Source organism: Microchirus variegatus (assembly GCF_963457635.1).
Source record: "Microchirus variegatus genome assembly, chromosome: 1".
Lineage (NCBI taxonomy): Eukaryota > Metazoa > Chordata > Actinopteri > Pleuronectiformes > Soleidae > Microchirus > Microchirus variegatus.
Genome location: NC_139802.1, coordinates 2,942,372 through 2,962,099, shown reverse-complemented (window position 1 = coordinate 2,962,099; position 19,728 = coordinate 2,942,372). Strand labels below are relative to the sequence as shown.

The window sequence follows — 19,728 nt, the reverse complement described above, 5'->3', positions numbered from 1 at the left end:
TTAAACAATACAGGTTTTAAACCAACATTTAAACTGACTAAACAAATGGACTAGTTGGACCTCAACTGCATGATGGACTCTTATTAGTAGAAAATGGCAGAAATGAACAGATCCACAAAGAAATGAGTTATTTACTGATGAAATGCTGCGACTTTTCATGCTAAGCTACATTAACTGTCTTCAAACAAGATAAAAGAATGACGAGACAGCTAGAAATTCAGACATCGGAAAAGAATCAAACATTACAGGACATAGTTCCATACAGATGAGCATATATTAACAAGTCAAATTATACAAAATACTTTTTTTTTTTTTTTTAGAAATGAATACGTTTGGGAAAATATTTTTGATTTATATGTTATGACGGCCTTAGAGAAGATATGATCTAGATGCATTCTGTCCCAAACAAATTATAGTTAGATTAAAATGATGAGTTAATTGCACAAAAGCAAAGAAATAAATAAATAAGTAAATAAATAGTAAAAAATAAATAAAATATTGCATTGAAACTGGCTTTATATAAATAAATTAAAAATAAATACTGTATAATTAATATAAGACAAACCTTTTTCGGAACTAAAAGTGTTAAGAAAGATAGCTTGTTTGATTTTCCGTGCAGTCTAAGAATACATCTAAAAGTAAACAGTTCTAAAAGTATACTGTATACACTTGTATTATGATGTTTGTACAAATGTAAATGCGTATTCTCAAATAGAGGAGTCAACCAATTTATGTTCCAAACTTTTGCCAACGACTGACTGACTGACTGACTGACTGACTGACTGACTGCAATGAACAACATCTTTAATAAGGAGAGGACTGAGAGTCCCTGCGTTTACATAGACAGATGAAGGACTAAAGAAAGTGCACTCCCCGCACATCTGGGGAATTATACAACAGAATGAAGCAGAAAAAAGAGAAGGTAAGCTGGTACACAGCAAGACTCCCACTGCATAGCTGTCAAATCGGTTTCAGATTTTACAAAGCTCCAGGCTGCTCTTCTCCTAACACATGCTGCCTTTTCCAAAGAATTCTTGTAGCCGACGGCTATGAATAAACTCTGTAAACAATGGCAGGCAGGAGCACGACAGTCCTTGTCTTACAAAATCCTGTTGCTGGTAAAATCTGGAATGTGTCCAGCCGTTAGACTGGGAGTCTCATTCTTTCAGGTGCCTATTCAATAAAAAAATAGCCTCTGGGTGAATGGCTGGTTGTTGGGGTTAATTCAGTGGCCAGTCCACAAAGGTTCGGCTCTTAAGGTTCCCACGACGACGGCGACGACGACGACGACACGCAACATCACACCAAGTGTGGGTCATCAGCCTTGCTGACAGTGAAGCGCGATGATGTCACTGCTTTGGCCCCCACATGTGACCTTGGTTTTAATGATAAATCCTCTTTCCTTTTTGCTTCTTTGCTTTTGCTGTTCGGCCCTAGAGGAAAGAAGAAGAAAAACACAACAACAAAGAATCCTTCCTGAAGTTAAAAGCTTCAACAAAAGAACTGTAGAGGTTTATTTTTAATCAGTCTACTGAGAACAGACTTATTCTCACTTATTCTCAGACTTATTCCGGCCCAAGGGTCAGCAAACCCATGAACAAGACACTTGCTCATGACTGTTGAATAATGAATAATGTAATTATTTCACAAATGTTATACTAAATGAGTATGTGGGGACTAAAGATTAGAGATTTGTGTGGCTGGAGGAAACTGTTAAATGACCTCAGGTCTACAACAAGTTTGTTGTCTATCATGTTCAATTAAGTATTTTATGGTGTTTAAAATGCATGCTTACAGGTTTTGTCTTCTGTAGAAATAAATTTCACCTTTGTGGGACTAATATAAATTTATCTTATCTTATCTTTGGACCCTTACATTAACCACTACTACGATATTACAGATTCTTATTGTACCAGATTTCTTCCCACAGTTTTCCAGATCAATTTGTTTAAAGTTTGTTATCAGGACAAAAAGTGTTTTAATATCTTTTTTTTTTTACATTAAATTGGAGCAGCCTTCTGTCTGCAAACATCACAGTTAGGATCCATATTTCATTTAAGAAGATCATAATAAAGCATGAAGAAAGGATGGAGGATGCAGCTCCCCACTGTGGCCAGGGCTGCAATGATTATTCAATGAATCGTCCACTATTTTGAAAATAAAATGAGTTTTAGTCGTTGGTTTCTTTAATAATTAAAACAAGCTTCCTGATGCATTATTTTCTGATGCATATAACAATTAAATCATTAAAATACAACAAATAGTTTATAGTTTATTAGCACATTATATAAAGGAAAACCTAAAATAACTATAGATAAGAAAGGCTTATAAAGATAACAGGAACATTTTTTTGAAATTTTGTTTAGGTTTCAGGAAAAAACAGGACGAGAGAACATGAGAACATCATACTTTTGAGAGTAGTTGCAGCCCTAATAGTGGCAGGAAAAAAATCAATATTAATGTTTTTTTTCATTCACAATTATCACGATAAAAGAAATTTGCTACAATTAACTGATTATAAGTGCTTTTTATTGCAACGACCGATAAAATCGTATATTGTCCCATCACTAACCGTTCTGAACCAAAATAAGTGTAAAGTTAAAGGTGCCATATGTAAGAATGTGGCCAAAAACGGTTACTACATTCAAATTCAAAACACCGAGGTCTTTTAGGTTTCGTTTTCCGACGTAACTGGCAACCCGTGGTTGCTCGGCAGCTGAGGCTCTACTGACTGCAGTGATTGGTAGACGGCGGTAGGTGGCGCCACATGCCAAAACATGATTTCAATACATAAACATGATTTGCAGTCTGCAAAATATTTTTTTTAATGCAAATATTTTGTCTGTACTGTTGTTGTTGGTGAGTTCAGTTTGTTATATGTTCATTTTATTCTTGATGTCTCTGGTTTCTTAAAGTGTTTGTTAATTTAGAGCCTGTGTAGAACAAATATACTGAATTTTGTTCTCTTCATTTTTATTAAGAGCCTGATAAACAAAGTGGGCGACCTTGAGTGTCATGAAAGGCGCCTTCAAATATAATGCATTATTATTATTATTATTATTATTATTATTATTATTATTATTATCATTATTATTATTATTATTAATAAAGTGGGAGGCATTCAGTCTATGGTTTATTTCATAATGGACTGTCCCACAGATTTAAGCAGGGCTAAAATGTCAGCTCATTCTCTGCTGCTCATCCTAACCCATGGGATGATGTGGAGCTTACCATGTAGAAACTTGGTGCTTTTGACAGACACTGAAGCTGGACTGGTCGGTGCTGAATTGCCCAACTCGTTTGTCGGAGTTTCCTGTCGGAAAACACAACAGTCAGGTATATGCGTCAATATAAATCTAATACGATCTGTTAATGGTGGTTGTGAATGTGTATGAGAAATACCTGATCAAAGAGATAGACAGTGACATCGTCGAAGAAGGACACGTTCCGTCCTCTGTCCTTTTCTCTGTCCATCGGCTCCTTGGGTGACTTCAGCAGACTCCTCAGCCCGACGCGTTTGTCCACGTCCGTTTCCGTGACGACGATCACCCTCCGGGAGCCTTCGTCCTCCTGCTCGTCCTCCTCCTCGTCGTCAGGGTCGCTCCCCAGCGACAGGCCCCTCCGCCTTCCGATGCGGTTTCCGATCGTGCCGTCGCCGAATCCCCCTTTACCGGTCGGGGTGAGGGGGAGATTCAGAGCCAGAGGAGGGAGGGTGAGAGACAGACGGGCGAGTTTAGCTGTGGAAAAGAGACAAGGGAAAAAAGGGTAACACTTTGACATTACAGTACAGTCACAACACAGTCATTTTGTTCATTTTTTAATAAAGGGAGGTAGCTATTACTTGGTGACTGCCATAGAATGAGACAGTAATATCATAATATTATTAAACTATTATATATCATGTAGTTACTGTACTGAAATGTAGTGTGACGTGAATTCTCTGGAATTGAAAGAAAGTGTCATTCCCTATACTTACTCAAATAAGAGGAAGAAGAAGGTTGTGAAGTAAATGTTCATTTGAATTAAAAACAAACACATGTGCATTTAATTTGAAGGTTCACAAAGACAAATGCAATAGAACACGGTCACACTATGTCAAAAATATTATTATTGAACACCTTAACCCTTTAAGTCACTATATCTCATTGAAAAATGCATCAAGCTGAACTCAACCTGAATGAGCCATCTCTACTGTTTGGTGTGGCACCACTGTTGTTGCACCCCTGACCAAAATCATTACTGCAGTAACACAACAGGTCAAAAAACATATTTGCTGTTGCACAACCACCAAAAACTGTTTGTTAGTGAGTAATATTGGTCAAGAATTTGAACTTAATGTGACTTGTTCTGAACGTTGTACTTTATGAATTATGCAAACAAGGTCTATTATGAACAGACGTCTCAACTGTTTGGTAGAGGCCTGTATCTGAAATACTGTAGGGTCTAATTAAAATAATAATAATAATAATAATAATATTGATTGTTGTTATTGTTATCATAAGTGAATAAAATATGCAAATAAATCATTTTTCCTTTGCTGTTTTCTTGGTGCGTACCTTAAAAGTACATTTTTTCCTCTTTTCTTCCTTTGGATTCAGAATAAATGTGTACTTTTTCTTTTTTTTTCTTTGTATGTTTATTATTGTAACATCACCACAAAATAATACAATTATTAATAAAAAAAATAATTCTGTTTATGTAGTTTGTGTTTAATGATGTCAGAGATGATGAATACTAGCAAAAATGTCCTCCATTGCATCAGCACTGGATTAGGGACGTAATGCAGAACCTTAAGATGGAGAAGATCAGGTGTTCAGACCCTCAACGGTTCCACCAGCAGATTCCACAAAACCTGAGACCCTCTAATAACTGAATTTACCTGATTGATGAATGATTACACCTACTCTTGAATAATCCTGTAAGAAAAAGTATTGGGTGCATACGGAAGCGTATTGCATTCACTTGAAAAAAAAATTAAAAAATCCTGTTTTTCTCAGTAATTAATTTTCGGTTTGATTTTTTGAATATTTTTTTTCTGTTTTTCTGACTAATATTTTTTCCCTGTTTTTCTGTCTAATTTTTTTTCTGTTTTTCTGAGTAATTTTTTTTCTGTTTTTCAGAGTAATTTTTTTTCTGTTTTTCAGAGTAATTTTTTTTCTGGTTTTCGTGTAAAAAATTCCCCCCCTGTTTTTCGGAGTAATTTTTTTTTGTTTTTTTCGGAGTAATTTTTTTTCAGTTTTTCGTGCAAATCCCCCCCCCCCCCCCTGTTTTTCGGAGTAATTTTTTTTTGTTTTTTCGGAGTAATTTTTTTTCAGTTTTTCGTGCAAATTCCCCCCCCCCCCCCCCTGTTTTTCTGAGCATTTTTTTTCCTGTTTTTTGGAGTCATTTTTTTTATAACAACCTGGACGGCTTGTTTAGTTTAATCAAGTTTTACTTTGATCTGGGTTTAAGACACTGGGCGATAGTCCTGTCTTTAGATGGTATTCTCATTAGTTTGTCGACTTAACGCAGGCACCTGAGGACTTTGCGGTTGTTCAGAAGGAAAGCCATCTGCTTGACATAGCAATCTTTCTCCAGGATCAGTTGAACAGATATGGCATGCTCCATGGATACAAGATGATGCATTTGAAATGCATTCAGGCTGGCTACGTGGTGACTCAAGAGACGATCAGGAGACTGCTGAAAATATTGGATGCACACGGTGTGCAGCTGAGGCGCCGGAATCGCCTTCGACTGAGCGTACCATAGCAAGAGTTCTTGATAATTCTGAAAAAAATTACTCAGAAAAACAAGGGAAAAAAATATTTGCACGAAAAACTGAAAAAAAAAAAATGTACTCAGAAAAACAGGGGAAACAAATATTTGCACGAAAAACGGAAAAAAAATTACTCTGAAAAACAGAAAAAAAATTAGACAGAAAAACAGGGAAAAAATATTTGTCAGAAAAACTGAAAAAAAATTATTCAAAAAATCAAACCGAAAATTAATTACTGAGAAAAACAGGAGTTTTTTTTTTTTTTTTTTCAAGTGAATGCAATATGCTTCCGTAGGTGCACTTTATTATTTATTTATTTTTTTTGAGTTTTTTTTTTGTTTTGTTTTTTCCTGCCTGTTGTTTATGTCGAGTTTGTCATGCTGATTTTGGGTTTGATTTGTCTCTGTTTGTCATTAGGATTGCTTTCTGTGGTTATTTGTATAAGAAAGAATTTGATTGTTTTGTATGATAATTGGAAAATTACAATTAAAGAAAAAAAAAGTGACATGAAGGTACCTTTCATTGCCTGGTTTGCAGGGGGTTGAGGTGTCGTAACCTCAGGTTGTTCAAGCACAGTGAGCGTTTGAACTTCATCTTCGTCAGACTCGACGTGAGACTGATCTCTGGGATCACTTTCCTGCTCGTCTTGACTACAAAAGAAGAAGAAGACATTGTTCATTGATTTAAACTTGAGTAAAGTGAAAAAAGAAAACATGTTCACGGATTAATCAAACAAAGTTGTTGTTTTAAATCAAGTTAAATAACTAATTTTTTTAACCTGTGGGTAGATGATGAGTGAAATAAAACATGCAAACTAAAAGAAGTGAGATAAAAGTGATCCAGGCTTCAGTCAACAAGACTTAAAGGTGCCATATGTAAGAATGTGGCCAAAAACAGTTACTACATTCAAATTCAAAATACCAAGGTCTTTTAAGTTATCGTTTTCTGATGTAACTGGCAACACATGGTTGCTAGGCAGCTGAGACTCTACTGACTGCAATGATTGGTAGACGGCGGTAGGTGGCGCCACATGCCAAAACATGATTTCCAAACATAAACGTGATTTGCAGTCTGCAAAATATTTTTTTTAATGCAAATATTTTGTCTGTACTGTTGTTGTTGGTGAGTTCAGTTTGTTATATGAACATTATTCCTGAGTCTCTGTGACATATTAGGAGGATTTTACGGCCAGTTGCTTTAGATTTATTACATAATGCACCTTAATATGCCTTTATCTGCATACACAAATATAATTTTTCAAATAAAAAACAACAACCGACAGTAGATACAGTATAAGATCCAGCTCTGAAACACATATGTAAGAAATATTTCTATTGTTTTCAGGACGTTCTTACCTTTCATCCTCTGTCTGCTCAGTGACAGTGACCAGCTCAGTGCTCTCTGTGATCTGTTCTCCCCAGGGCCGCAGCGTCACTGTGTCTTTAATGGTTGCTCCCCAGAGCACGTTTGTATTCACATTTTCACTGAGAGAGAACTGCAGCCTCTCCTCACACACCTGAAGCAACACAACCGGGAAAAAAAGTGAAAGAAACTCAAAATGCTACTGCAGCATTTTTTGACCTAAAACGCTAAAAAGCTAAAGAAATCCTGCTCACCTGCATCATGAGGCCGTTCCTTGCCGTCATCTTGGAGAGAGAGCCCTGGTCTTTGATGTCAGATGTTTGGCCAGGTGATCTCTCCTCTTGAGGAGAATGTCTGTTTTGGGGATCCAGGATAATGGGTGCAGACTCCATCACCTGATCAGAATCATCAGACGCTCTCTCCTCCTTTAAATCCACTCGAGCGAAGGAGCCACACATGTCCTCGTTTGTATCCTCATCAGCAGCACTGCTCCCTTTCTGATCAGATGTTTTCTTTAAAGATTCGAGGAGCTCAAGGTTCCCTAAGAAAAGCTCCCCCAACGTGTCCCCCTCATCACCGGATATGCAGCACAATTGTTCCAGTTTTTCAAAATCCTCCAGGGGCTCCTCGTCCAAGTCTTTCCATTCAGAAATCAATAACTCTGGGAGATTGTTCAGAGGAGGTTGGGGTAAAGACGGAGTGGCAGATGAGGTTTTCTGTGACAGGTTGTCGTATTCGTCCTGACTTTCACTGCCGGGCGTAAGGTTACCGTCCTCATGCATTGTTACATGCACGGAGGGGAGGATCAGAGGGGCTTTACTCTGAGTTATAGCAGGTGAGGAGGTTTCTTGCGGAGGTTCCTGTGAGACGTCGACGCTGCGGCCTGAGGAAATGCCAGCAATAAAGTCGTCCACGTTAATGTGACTGATGAACTCCTCTGTTTCTATGACAGAAAGCGGAGGGCTGGGAAAAGAGTCGTCCAAACTCTCCAATTTATCATCTTGCACGTCAAGGTCTATGCTTGGCGGAGGACTTGGGAAATCTACTGAGCTGAAATTGTCTACTTGTGGATCCATCTCCTCCTGCATGTCTAGGTCACAGGGAGAGAGGACAGGGTTTGATAGAGATATATCTTTGTAACCCTCCTCTATGTTCAAAATGCTTGTCCCATCATCTATGTGCTCGCTGGAAATCTGCGGTCTCATGATTTCGGTCTCCGAATCTAAGCCCGTTTGAAGATTTTCCAGGTCTGAAAAGTGTCCGTGAGGAGTTTCAGTGATGCAAATAGACACATTTGCATTTTTATTCAGAGTGAGTCTTGAATCATTTTCTACATCAGAGCCTGTATCTTTGTCAACATGCTCAGCCGATGCCTGCTCATCCCCTTGGATCTTGTAGAGGTTATTCTGAGGCCATCTGTTAAAATTTTGATTCTCTTCCGTGTCTGCTGAGTCTAGTCGACGTTCCCCGTCCCCGACAGTGTGTGGGCACGATAAAATCTGCTCGTCTCTTTGGTCTGAGATCTCCTGCGCTGGAATTTCTATATTTTCCACTTCAACGTGTGAGATTCCTCTTTCCGTGTCCTTGTCAAAACTGTCAGTTTCTACTAGATTCTCAATATTTTCCTCCTGCTGTATGTGCGCTGCTCGTACCGTTGGTTGGCTATCGCTCTCTTCGTGGTCCGTCGTTTCCTTCGCGCCGAGATCGGCGGCGACTCCTTGCGTTTCGTCGTTCCACGTTTCCTCGCGATCGCCCGACACGGCGGGGTGCGGCTCACTTCCTGCGAGCTCGTCGTTTTCTTCGGTCTCCCAAAACTCCTGACCCACGACCAGCCTTTCCCCCACCTCCCATGCCTTATTACTGAAGCCAGAGAAAAACTCAGCCCTGAGCTCCATGTCTTGGCACCTCTTCTCCGGAGAAGCCCACTGGTCATTTTCACCAGGCCACAAGCGCAAGTCCTCCGACTGTGAAAAACGGTTGCAGTCAAACTCTCCTCTAACCACATCAGGTCCTGGGCTTCCTTCATCCTCATCCATTGCGCTCCATAGCTCTTTAGATTTTACCTCCAGGCCCTCACAGGAATCTTCGCTGCCTTTGTTTGCAGAGAGCAACCCACCCGCTGCTGCTTCTCCTCTCGCTGGCGACTTTTCCTTCACGGCGTTGCTCATCTCTGCGGCAACCAGCTGCTTCTCCGTCTCCGTTGTGACCTTCCTGTCCTCGCTGCCCTCCGAGCAGCAGAGGTTTCTCAGGCCCAGCTCGTTGTGGTCGAGACCAGGCTTTTCTTCAACGCCATCCTGAGCCCAAGGATGTGCAACAAGTCCACTCGCTTTATCTGCGAAGGACTCGACTGCAGATGGTGTTTCGTCAATAATTACGGCATTGCTGTTGTGAACGCTGTACAGTTTGGATATTTTGGACTCTCCGTTGACAACGTTTGATGCTGCCACAGTTTCCTCGGTGTCATTTTCATATTTGAGGGAATTCAGTCCACTGAGATCATCTTTGACACTTGTGTGATCGCTGATGCTTGGTCCTAACACACAGTCTTTTGATGGACTGCCAGACACAGACTCGATCGATCTATTTGCGTCATCGAGACTCTTGGAATGTATATTGGAGTTGTTGCCTGCAGAGTCCTGGTATGTGTGATCTGTAATCTGTGAGATGACGTCTAATGGATACCCATCACTGTGTGGCAGCCCCTCGTCTAATTTAGAGAACACTGCATCAATCAGGTCAACACAGTTGTTGGCCTGGGGATCATCGCACAGCAATGTTGTCTTTTTATTTCCGCCTCTCTGCGTTGACTCCAGCGCTTTGCTTAAAATATCTTTGTCGCCGCGTGAATGAGAGATGTCATTTTCAGACGGATCTTGATATTTTATATCCTCACTCAACTCTACGGTTTCTATAGCGTCGCCTTTTCTATCTAACATCCGTGTACTATTTCGTAAAGGGCTTTTCTCCATCTCTATCTCCTCCTCTGTTTTTTCCTCAATCCCCGTCAGTATTCCTCGCTCACCCCCTCGTCCACTGCTCGGCCTCGATGTAGTAAGTCCATCGCTGCTCCTCCTGCTCATCCCATCCCCCTCAAAGTCACTGTCTGAGAAATAGGCAGAGTCTCGGTGGGGTGTTTCGTTTCCAAGAGCTCGCCACCCACTGCTTCCTCCTCTTTCTGATCCCGTCCATGAGTCACTAGGTGTGAGACAATCAGCTGAGCTGGAAGTCATAGGTGACAGGACTGAGTCGGTGGGGGTGACCAGTGAGATGTCGGAGGAAGGGTCCCAGTCTGGAGTGGTTGGAGTGGCTGCAGGAGTGGCTGCAGGAGTGGCTGCCTTTTGGTCAACATAACAGTATTTTTCTTGACCACAGTCATTGTGGTGGAATACAGTTTCTCTTCTCGTCTCTATGAAGCTCTCAGCATTGTTTTTGCACTTATCTAAATCAGCTGCTGTGATGGTGTCAAGTGCATGGACGTTATCTGTGTGGTTGTTTTCTTTCTCTACATCATAAGACACGGTCTCAGTCTTTCTCCATAGTTGATCTCCTTTCTTAGGACTTGCGGCCTGCAGGTTGTCTTTCATTATCTCACCGTTCCCAATGACTGCATCGTTTTGAGTGCTTCCTTCATTTGGTAAAAGCGATTGGTTCTCACGCAATATCACAGTGTTGGACTCTTGAACAGGCTCAGAAGGTTTCAGGAGAGGAGATTCCCCCGAGGGAGCTGTTTGCTCTCCTCTGGCAGGTAAGGCAGGGCCATCCACGCACTCCTCTTTTTCTTTCTGACACGCAAGTGTTTGATTGTGCAATAAACCATTTTTGGGCATGATTTCTGAAAACACAAATTCATCAGACTGGCAGTGGTCGGCATTGTCTCCTTGGATGTCTGCTTTGACATTTTCCTTTGTGGTCGATCCTATGTGAAGGATTGGGATCTCGGGTCTGATGGAAACCTTTATCTCACTCTTTTTAGCACGCTTGGTGACCTGTGCATAGATGGCTTCAGGCTGTGGCTCATCTTTGCACTTGCTGGATGCTCGTAGAGAGCTTTCTGACTGAAAACTAATGGTCTGAGTGGAATTTGGGTCAATGCATATGGACTCGTATTCTGGTGATAGTGGGGTAGGGGAGTAAGATGAGTCCGTTTCTTTCCGGTTCGTCGTCGCATTTTGTCTCGATATTATTTCAGTCAAAAACGTCTCTGCTGACTGGATCTCCTTCAGGAACTCCTCCCTCGTCATTTCAGGTCTCCGTTGCTCCTTCTCAGTCTGTTGTGGATCGGACTCGTCTTTGCTGACGGTGATCTCGGAGAGCAGAGAGCGGGACCTTCGTATACCCTTTGAATACGCCTCTTCGGCCTCAGCGTAGGAAAGTGGCCCTGCAGTGCCGGCACACGGCCTCAATCTTGAACCTGCAGGAAAGAGGTATTTTACTGGGTCACTTTCTGATCCTTCTTCTGCGTCTGCGTCCAGCCTTCCCGTGTCGATCTCTGTGAGGAAAAGTTCCCTTTGAAATGATTCTTTAGTGACAGAACAATCCTCCTCAGCTCCTGTCCTGTTGATATGAATCTCCGGGCCCCACGATTGCCCCGCTGAGCCCAGTTCTGTAATCAGTGATTGGGAACGGCGCATCCCTCTGTTGGGCGGCACAAAGTCCCCCCATCTTTCTCCATCCCTTTTCTCCTCTTTCTCGCCCTCCCATGACTCCTCTGACTTGGACTCGCTTGACTCTGTCGCAGTAGATATCTCTGTCAGAAACAGATGCATGGGGGATTTTTTGGCTGCGGCGACACGTTCAGCCTGGAGTTCGGCATCTTCCTTCCAAATGGCGGGCAGAATGGTATCGAGGCGCGACTGAGTTCGCTTCATTCCCCTGAAGAAGGGCTCCGACGCAGTTGGGTCCGCGTCTTCTGACAGGCTGGAGTGAGCGACAGTCGTCCCGCCGCTGTGTCTCTCGGGGGACATGAAGGGAGAGTCATCCTCCTCGTCTGAGTAGGTGGGGCTGGATGAAGACTGCTGCTCGGTCTGGGTGCTTGACATCTGAGGGCGGGGTATATTGCGATAAATCGGGCGCAGAGGGTTTTCTCGCCGCACGGGGGAATCGAACGCTTTTACGCGCGTGTGAGAAGTCTCCTTGGAGTTGTGCAGCGATGCTGTGTACCTGTTGACGTTTTGTCTATCTGACAGGTCACAGGACAGTGGGTCTCTGTTGGATCTCTGCATCTGGGACTTACTGTATCTCAAGTAAGCGTCAGCCATGTTGTAGCTGGGGCAGCTTCTTTGCGATTTGGAGTGGGGAGGGAGCGGTGGGGCACACATGTGAGAAGGTTGAGGGTAAATCGGATGGCTCGATGGGGGAAGGGACGGCGAGAGGGACGGGGACGGCGGTAGAGTCTGCCGAGAGCGATGGAATCCCAAGTGGTCAAAAGTAGAGGGCGGGCAGCAGCTCATGTGATGGGGGTCTGTCTCAATTTTCCCACTCATGGTGTAGTGAGGAAGTCCCCGATATCCGAGTGGAGGGGCGGGGAGGGGACGTGAGTGAAGGTGGTTGGCCGATGACATGGACATAGAGCGAGGCTTGGGGGGGAGGACTGGGGCTTGGGAGCTTGTCGAGGATTTTTTATCCCCCTCACTGCTCCTCATCTCCTCTTCGTCGTCGTCCCCTAGATCGACGACGGAGAAGTCGGTGACTCGGCTCGAAATGTCTCTGAACTCTGCCACACCGACCCCCGTGTTAGACACCTGGAGTTGAACCTCACTGCTCCTGACCGTCTGAAGGCCCTTCCCACACTTGTCAGAGGAACAATAAGGGACGCGCTCTTTACCCAGCAGCCCGCTGCGTATTTCCACCAGCTCCATGTCTCCAGGGCAAATGGAGTCCGAACGGAAAGCGGACGGTCCCTTTGTTTTAAGAGTTGGCGACTTGTCCTGCGGCGTGTGCTCCTCTAACCTAATGTAGTACTCACTTGCAAGAGAGGGACTGCGAGCGCTTATGACTGGGACCACAGTGGGCGTGTCCAAAGACTGTCTGTGGTTATTATTCACAGTGGGGATTGGCTGAGGAGGAGGCAGAGGTTTGTAACCTCGTCTGGCATGAGCCTTCTCCCAAAAATACTCAAAGTTTAATCCTTTGCTCGTTTCGGTGACCGTGAGGATGTCGTCCAGTTCAGACGAGGACGGGGTGATGCAGTTCCCCACTGGGTCCAGCAGGGGGTAGGAGTTGTCGTCCCTGCCGTACTCTCTCTCCCGTTGCCGCTCGTTCGCTGCAGTCTGGAAGGCAGGCGGACGCAATAAGTCCCAACGTCTTTCGAACGACTCCTCGCTCTCGCCTCTCCTCCCTCTGCCTTCCTCGTACTCCTCGTCTTCTTCTTCTTCTTCATCCTCTTCTCCGACACTCCCCCGGGCCATTCCTCGCTCAGCGGCAAGGAGGGAGGACAGGAGGAGGAATATCTCGGCTGCAGAGGGACGTTGAGATGGAGGTAGCCAGCAGGACTGCATGATCTCATACCTATAGTTTATAAAGAAACACAGGAGGAGGTAAGTTCAGAGAGACATGCAATTAGGGGGATTGTTTACTGTCCATTAACATAACTATCATTTATACACAATGCAATTCATGATTAATACACTGACCAGTAGTCTGCATGGGAGAGTTTGAGTCTGGGCTGGGCCAGTGTGATTTGTCTCTCCCTGATCACAAAGGTCAGCACCTCCTCGTCACTTAGGTGTCTGTGGGGCTGAGAGCCAAATTCAAACAGTTCCCATATCACCACCCCCAAAGACCTGCAAGAGGGAAAAAGGAAGTTATTAGTTAGGTTCAGGGTTATGTAATAGGCTTTTCTGCTGAGCCGTCTGACATCCAAGAAGACGAGAGTAAGAAAAATGAGTAAACAGATATATTTTTGGCATTAAGTGCTGCTTGTAGCCTTGTTTTTTTGTTTTTTATGTTGTTGGAAAGTTTGTTTGAAGAAGGAAGTTAAGTTTTCCTTTCACGACTCCTGTGGGAGCAAAGAAGACTCTTACACAGCTTATATTTTGTTCCCACAGCAAGACATATTAAAGTAGAGTCTGTAATATCTGAGCCCGAGAGTTCAGTCCATTTTAGACTATTGCTCTTTCACCACTTCCTTTGTTATTACTGGCCCTGGTCGTGGGTTAGAGTCGGCTGATTGATTGATTGACTGCCGGAGATCCACACTCTGTTTCAGCAAAAATTAAGGTCACACTGATCTTTAAGCTTTCGTTATTTGTGCAATGAGCTGAACATTTTCAATACAGCCGGTCAGAGGAGATTCTAGAGTCTGTAGGGGCCCTAAGCAAAAATTCCCAGGGGGCCCTTCCTTCCAACCAGTGTTCATCACCATTATGTTACAAATAATCTGACACCAATGAAAAATGTATGAGTTCAAAATCTATTTTTTTTTTTTCAAAATGAATGAAATAACATGGAAAAACCTTGTAATTAAAAAGTATGTGAAAATATAAATGTAAAGAACAATAAAATACTGTAAACAGCTTTTTAAAAACTATATAAACTTAGTAAAAAAAATACATTACACTGTAAAGAACCAATATTATAAAACAATATAAATATATAGAACAATACAATACTGTAAATAACTGAAAAAAACATATATAAACTGAGTAAAAAAGATATGCATTACACTGTAAATAATCCTCTTCATTTTCCAACTTGCAGAACGATAACTTCACACAGGTTAAAGTGAGGTGGGGCCCCTTTAGGGAGGTTTACTACTGAGATGTTATTGCAAATCGCCCATTGTTGTTTAAAGGGGGACGGGGAGGCGGCTGGTCACTGCACATTTCAGTAAAAACAGCCCTCAGGCTTCGAGTGTCGGGGGGCCCCTATCAGCTCGGGGGCCCCAAGCAGTTGCCTGCCCTGCCTGTTTACAAACTGCACCTCTGCAGCCGGTAATTGTCTCTTTAGTCTCTTCTCCGCTTTAACACTCGCGCAATTTTTACTAGAGACAGTTTTCAGAACATGTCGTCTTTACGATGACTTCAGCTGTGCTGAGATTAAGAGATTTGAGGTTTATTTATTTTCTACAAAGACATCGGCCATGAAAACCCCGTTGATCTACATAGGCGACATAATCTGTAGCTGGTTTAATGGGAAAACCAGAGGTGACAGGCATTAAGATATAAGATATTAATACCGTAAAACATCATAAACTAAAACAGACAACGCTAGGTAAAGGAGTGTCGCTTCTGAATAAAATGTTTACAGCAGCACTTTACATCAACAGCTGTGATAGTGTTACAACATACCACACATTGCTGGTCTTGGTCTGGTCAGTAACGATGAGGGATCCTCTGTATTCCTCCAGCAGCTCAGGAGCAATCCAGCGTAGTGGGATCCATAGTTTGTCCGGCGTTAGGTAATAATCCTCCTGCACAAACACAAGGTAGATGTGTTTAAATGTATGGAAGTAAATCTATGCCATCTGAGTTTGAATTCGAATTTCCAACACTGAATTTTTTTGCATCGAAATTAGACTTTGAATTTTAAAACCCATCAAATTTCAAGCACTGTTTTTTTTTTGCCATTCATTTTTTTTTTCAACGTTGAAATAAATTCAATGTAAAAAAATTCGATGTCTCAAAAAATTCAGTTGCAAAAAATTCAGTTGCAAAAAATTCGATGTCTCAAAAAATTCAGTTGCAAAAAATTAAATGTCTCAAAAAATTCACTTGCAAAAATTCAGTCGCAAAAAATTCACTTGCAAAAACGTCAGTTAATATCCGGGTCACCAGAGAGAAGCAATCGATCCCTGTCTCAATTCATCCAAGTATAATTTAAGTATCTCGAAGCAGAGCCAAGTGGTCTGCTTTCTAAATATGGTCGTCCTAATTAAAGTCCAGTAACTTTTATCTGTTTAAAATATCATCTTTTTGCTACTGGTTTGTAATATCCTCATTTTTCTGTGCTGTTTGTGATGACAGGGTCGTCAGCATGATGACATTTTGCAGTCAGCCAGGTGCTTATTGCATTTACTCAGTTCGTCTGATAGACAACAAGGAGCAGCCAGTGGTGGCGCCACAAATCAAGTTATGAGGTTTAGTATTAAACTGTAATTCATGTATGGCCAATGGAGCATACGTTGATTGGTGTTGGATGAATTGAGACAGGGATCGATTGCTTCTCTCTGGTGACCCGGATATAAACTGACGTTTTTGCAAGTGAATTTTTTGCGACGGAATTTTTGCAAGTGAATATTTTTAGATTGAATTTTTTGCAACTGAATTTTTTGAGACATCGAATTTTTTGCAACTGAATTTTTTGAGACATCAAATTTTTTTACACTGAATTTTTTTCAAAGTTGAAAAAAAAACAGTGCTTTAAATTTGATGGTTTTTAAAATTCAAAGTCTAATTTCGATGCAAAAAAATTCAGTGTTAGAAATTCGAATTCAAACTCAGATGGCACAGATTTACTTCCATATAAATGACATTATTTCATGACAACAAAGAGGAAATAGAGGATCAGAATCACACATCGTCCACGTGCCTTATAATGGTTGTGTGAAAGGCCGTAGTCGCCGATCCTAACAGTGAGGTCTGAGGTCAGCAGGCAGTTTCTTAAAGCCAAGTCACTGTAGACACAAGAGGACAAAAACCACCAAATCAGTCAGGGAAACACACACTCTGTCTGTCTCTGTCAATCCGAGTACAAGCATGGTCATCATAATTAAAATGACTAATACTTAAAGGGGAAGTCACGACTGACCTGTGAATATAGTTGTTTTCATGGAGATGCAGCAGACCTGAGGTGATCTCAAACGCCATTCTCTGAAGAGTCAACAAATCCCGGGTGGGCAAGTCTGGAGTCATCCCGTCTGATTTGCGCTGGGCTCGCAGATATCGCTTCAGATCGCCCTGGATGTACATCGTGACAATAATGCAAGGTTAGTGACTTTTGTTGTTGTTGTTGTTATTTCACAGTAACACTATCAGACCTGACTGAGGGAGTGTTTGTGTGTATACAGTGGCAGCAAATGGTATAGATGAAGGATTTTGAATAAATATAAAATGTTTTTTTTAACCATTTTTACATCATTAGTCTCATTTTCATTTGAAAAAACATATTTCAAATGATGACTGTGTGATATTTGTGCAGATCTGTGATAAACAAAGATCCCTCTCTTCAGTCTGTAGACTAAGATGTGTACAGATCAAGACAATAATTAATCTAAATTCATATTTTGACACACATTTTGGCTTGAACAAAATGTGTGTTTGATAATTGCAGTAGGCCGAGTTGCGATTTCGATAACATTTCCGATGAATTGTTCAGACTCTAGCAAATGAGCAGGCGCAGGCAAGAAACATCAAACTGCTGAGGGACTTTTGAGAAAGTTCTTTGTGTTTTCAGTTCATTCTTCAACCTGTTTGTAGGTGCTTCGGTCAGACGCCAAATAAATCACTTCCTGTGTGCAGCTCACGAATGTCAAACGCGTTTAAACGACGTTAGTTCCGGCCGACCATGAAGAGTGTGTGACAAGTGATTGTGTATTTCAACTACAGAGATAAAACCTACATCAGCATCAGCACAGGCAAAGACACTGTTTGTGACTTGTGCATTAAAATACTTCTCTTTCTACTACAAAGCCTCAAAGCAGCGGGGGAACTGATAATGAGCAGGCAGACTTTGTGCAACTCAGGACCACGTATGAGAGTGAAAACATCCCTGTGCAAAGAACAATGGAGTCTTCATCAAAGAGAGAAACAGCAGTGCATGGTGATGACTCCTCTTCTCTCGCTGTGTGTCTGCTTTGTTTGGCCTGAGACTCCACTTATATGGTTTAATAAATCAGTGAGCGATAGTCAGCTAAGTTCGCTAAGAGAAGGAAAACAACTCAAATATACACATGCATACACATGAGTCACACCGATTATTCTTTTTTTTCTTGCAGCAATTGCTGTAAATGCAGAACATACGAGCATTCTAATTAACAGCCTTTGTTTGTGTTAAACGTAGACGGGCGGATAGCACTTTTTTAAAATCAAGTCACCATATCATGTGTGCACAAATATACAATGCCACAGATCAAACCTAAAACAAAATCATTACAATGTGTAGAAATGGTGCTTAATATCCCATGGCCCATCTCATGCAGTACCCAAGAGAGAATTTAGCTACTTTAAAGGTGCATTATGTGATAAATCTAAAGCAACTGGCCATAAAATCCTCCTAATATGTCACAGAGACTCAGGAATAATGTTCATATAACAAACTGAACTCACCAACAACAACAGTACAGACAAAATATTTGCATTAAAAAAAAATATTTTGCAGACTGCAAATCATGTTTATGGTTTGAAATCATGTTTTGGCATGTGGCGCCACCTACCGCCGTCTACCAATCATTGCAATCAGTAGAGTCTCAGCTGACGAGCAACCACGGGTTGCCAGTTATGTCAGAAAGATTTTTAAATTTGAATGTAGTAACCGTTTTTGGCCACATTCTTACATTTGGCACCTTTAAGCTTTATATTTAGCTCGTATGTTATTGAGTCAGTGCTACTTTTCATGTCGTACCTCTATAAACTGTATTTTTATTAAACCATTATTTACCAGCTGACAGAACTCCATAACCAGAAGGAAAGGGATGCTCTCGCTGCACTGACCCAAACACTGAAGGACGTTGGGATGTTTGAGGCTCCTGCAGGGAAAGAGAAAGAAAGACCAAAGAGAGACAAACAGATTAGTTTCAGGGCAGTTGTCATGGTGGAGTGTGAAAGTGTTCTAAAGGGATAACACTGTCTGCTGTGGATTGGAAGGAAGTAATAGAGAAGGAGAAGTGACGGATCTGTCCTTGGATGCTTCCTCTCCCTCCCTCTGTATGTGGAGAACAGCCAAAATGCTACTCTGCCTCTGAGTCGAGAAGCTTGAATAAGTTGATTTATTACCATCTCCGTGCAGGAGGAATATCACTAATGTAAATATACAAACAACACACGGCAAAAACCTTATTTTTAGATGTTCTGTGTTCCTGTCGTTTGCCCGTCCTGTTCTCCTTTTATCAGAGATTAAAGTGAGACTCTGTGTTTCTTTTTTTTACAGAATAAATAAGACATAACACAGATTTACAGATGATAAAACGCTCTCAGCGATTTAAGCTGTGACTGAGCTGGTATCACCAGGTATCAGCAACAGTTAACTTCCATAAAAAACATGTCGTAAACTACGTCTATATAGATTATTATTATACTGTACTATGAATGTATTTTACTATTACTGTTCTTGTTTTGCCTCGTCTGAATCTCTTGCTCTCCTTGTTGTTTCGATCAGACTTTGAAGGAGCCAAAATGGCTGCCCTTGCCTCAGTAGTTTCTCCTACCTGTACGGCTCTGACTCAGCCAAGAACTTCCTCTGCTCCAGAGGGCTGGCACTGACACGCAGCTCCTTCACCACAGCTTGAGATGAGCTGCAGTCGCAGAGCACTTCAGCCAGGATCACCTAGAAGACGTAGAACACAGAGAGGAGAGAAGCAGCAGGAGATCAGTCGGTGGGAGGAAGTACATAGTGTACAATGCACTAAATATAATAATATCTACATTACAATGTTGAGTGAGACGCGACTCTCTCTT

General features: G+C 41.9%; 1 protein-coding gene across 1 annotated transcript; it reads right to left on the bottom strand.

Annotated features, from left to right (window-relative positions):
- Window positions 1-1,299: 1,299 nt before the first annotated feature.
- lmtk3 (lemur tyrosine kinase 3) lies at window positions 1,300-10,347 on the bottom strand (the record flags this gene model as incomplete). The annotated part of the gene is made up of 6 exons (XM_083895122.1): window positions 1,300-1,433; window positions 3,232-3,313; window positions 3,403-3,737; window positions 6,272-6,405; window positions 7,111-7,271; window positions 7,372-10,347. 6 exons carry the CDS (start codon window positions 10,345-10,347, stop codon window positions 1,300-1,302), a joined length of 3,822 nt encoding a protein of 1,273 aa, XP_083751248.1.
- Between the last annotated feature and the right edge of the window lie 9,381 nt (window positions 10,348-19,728).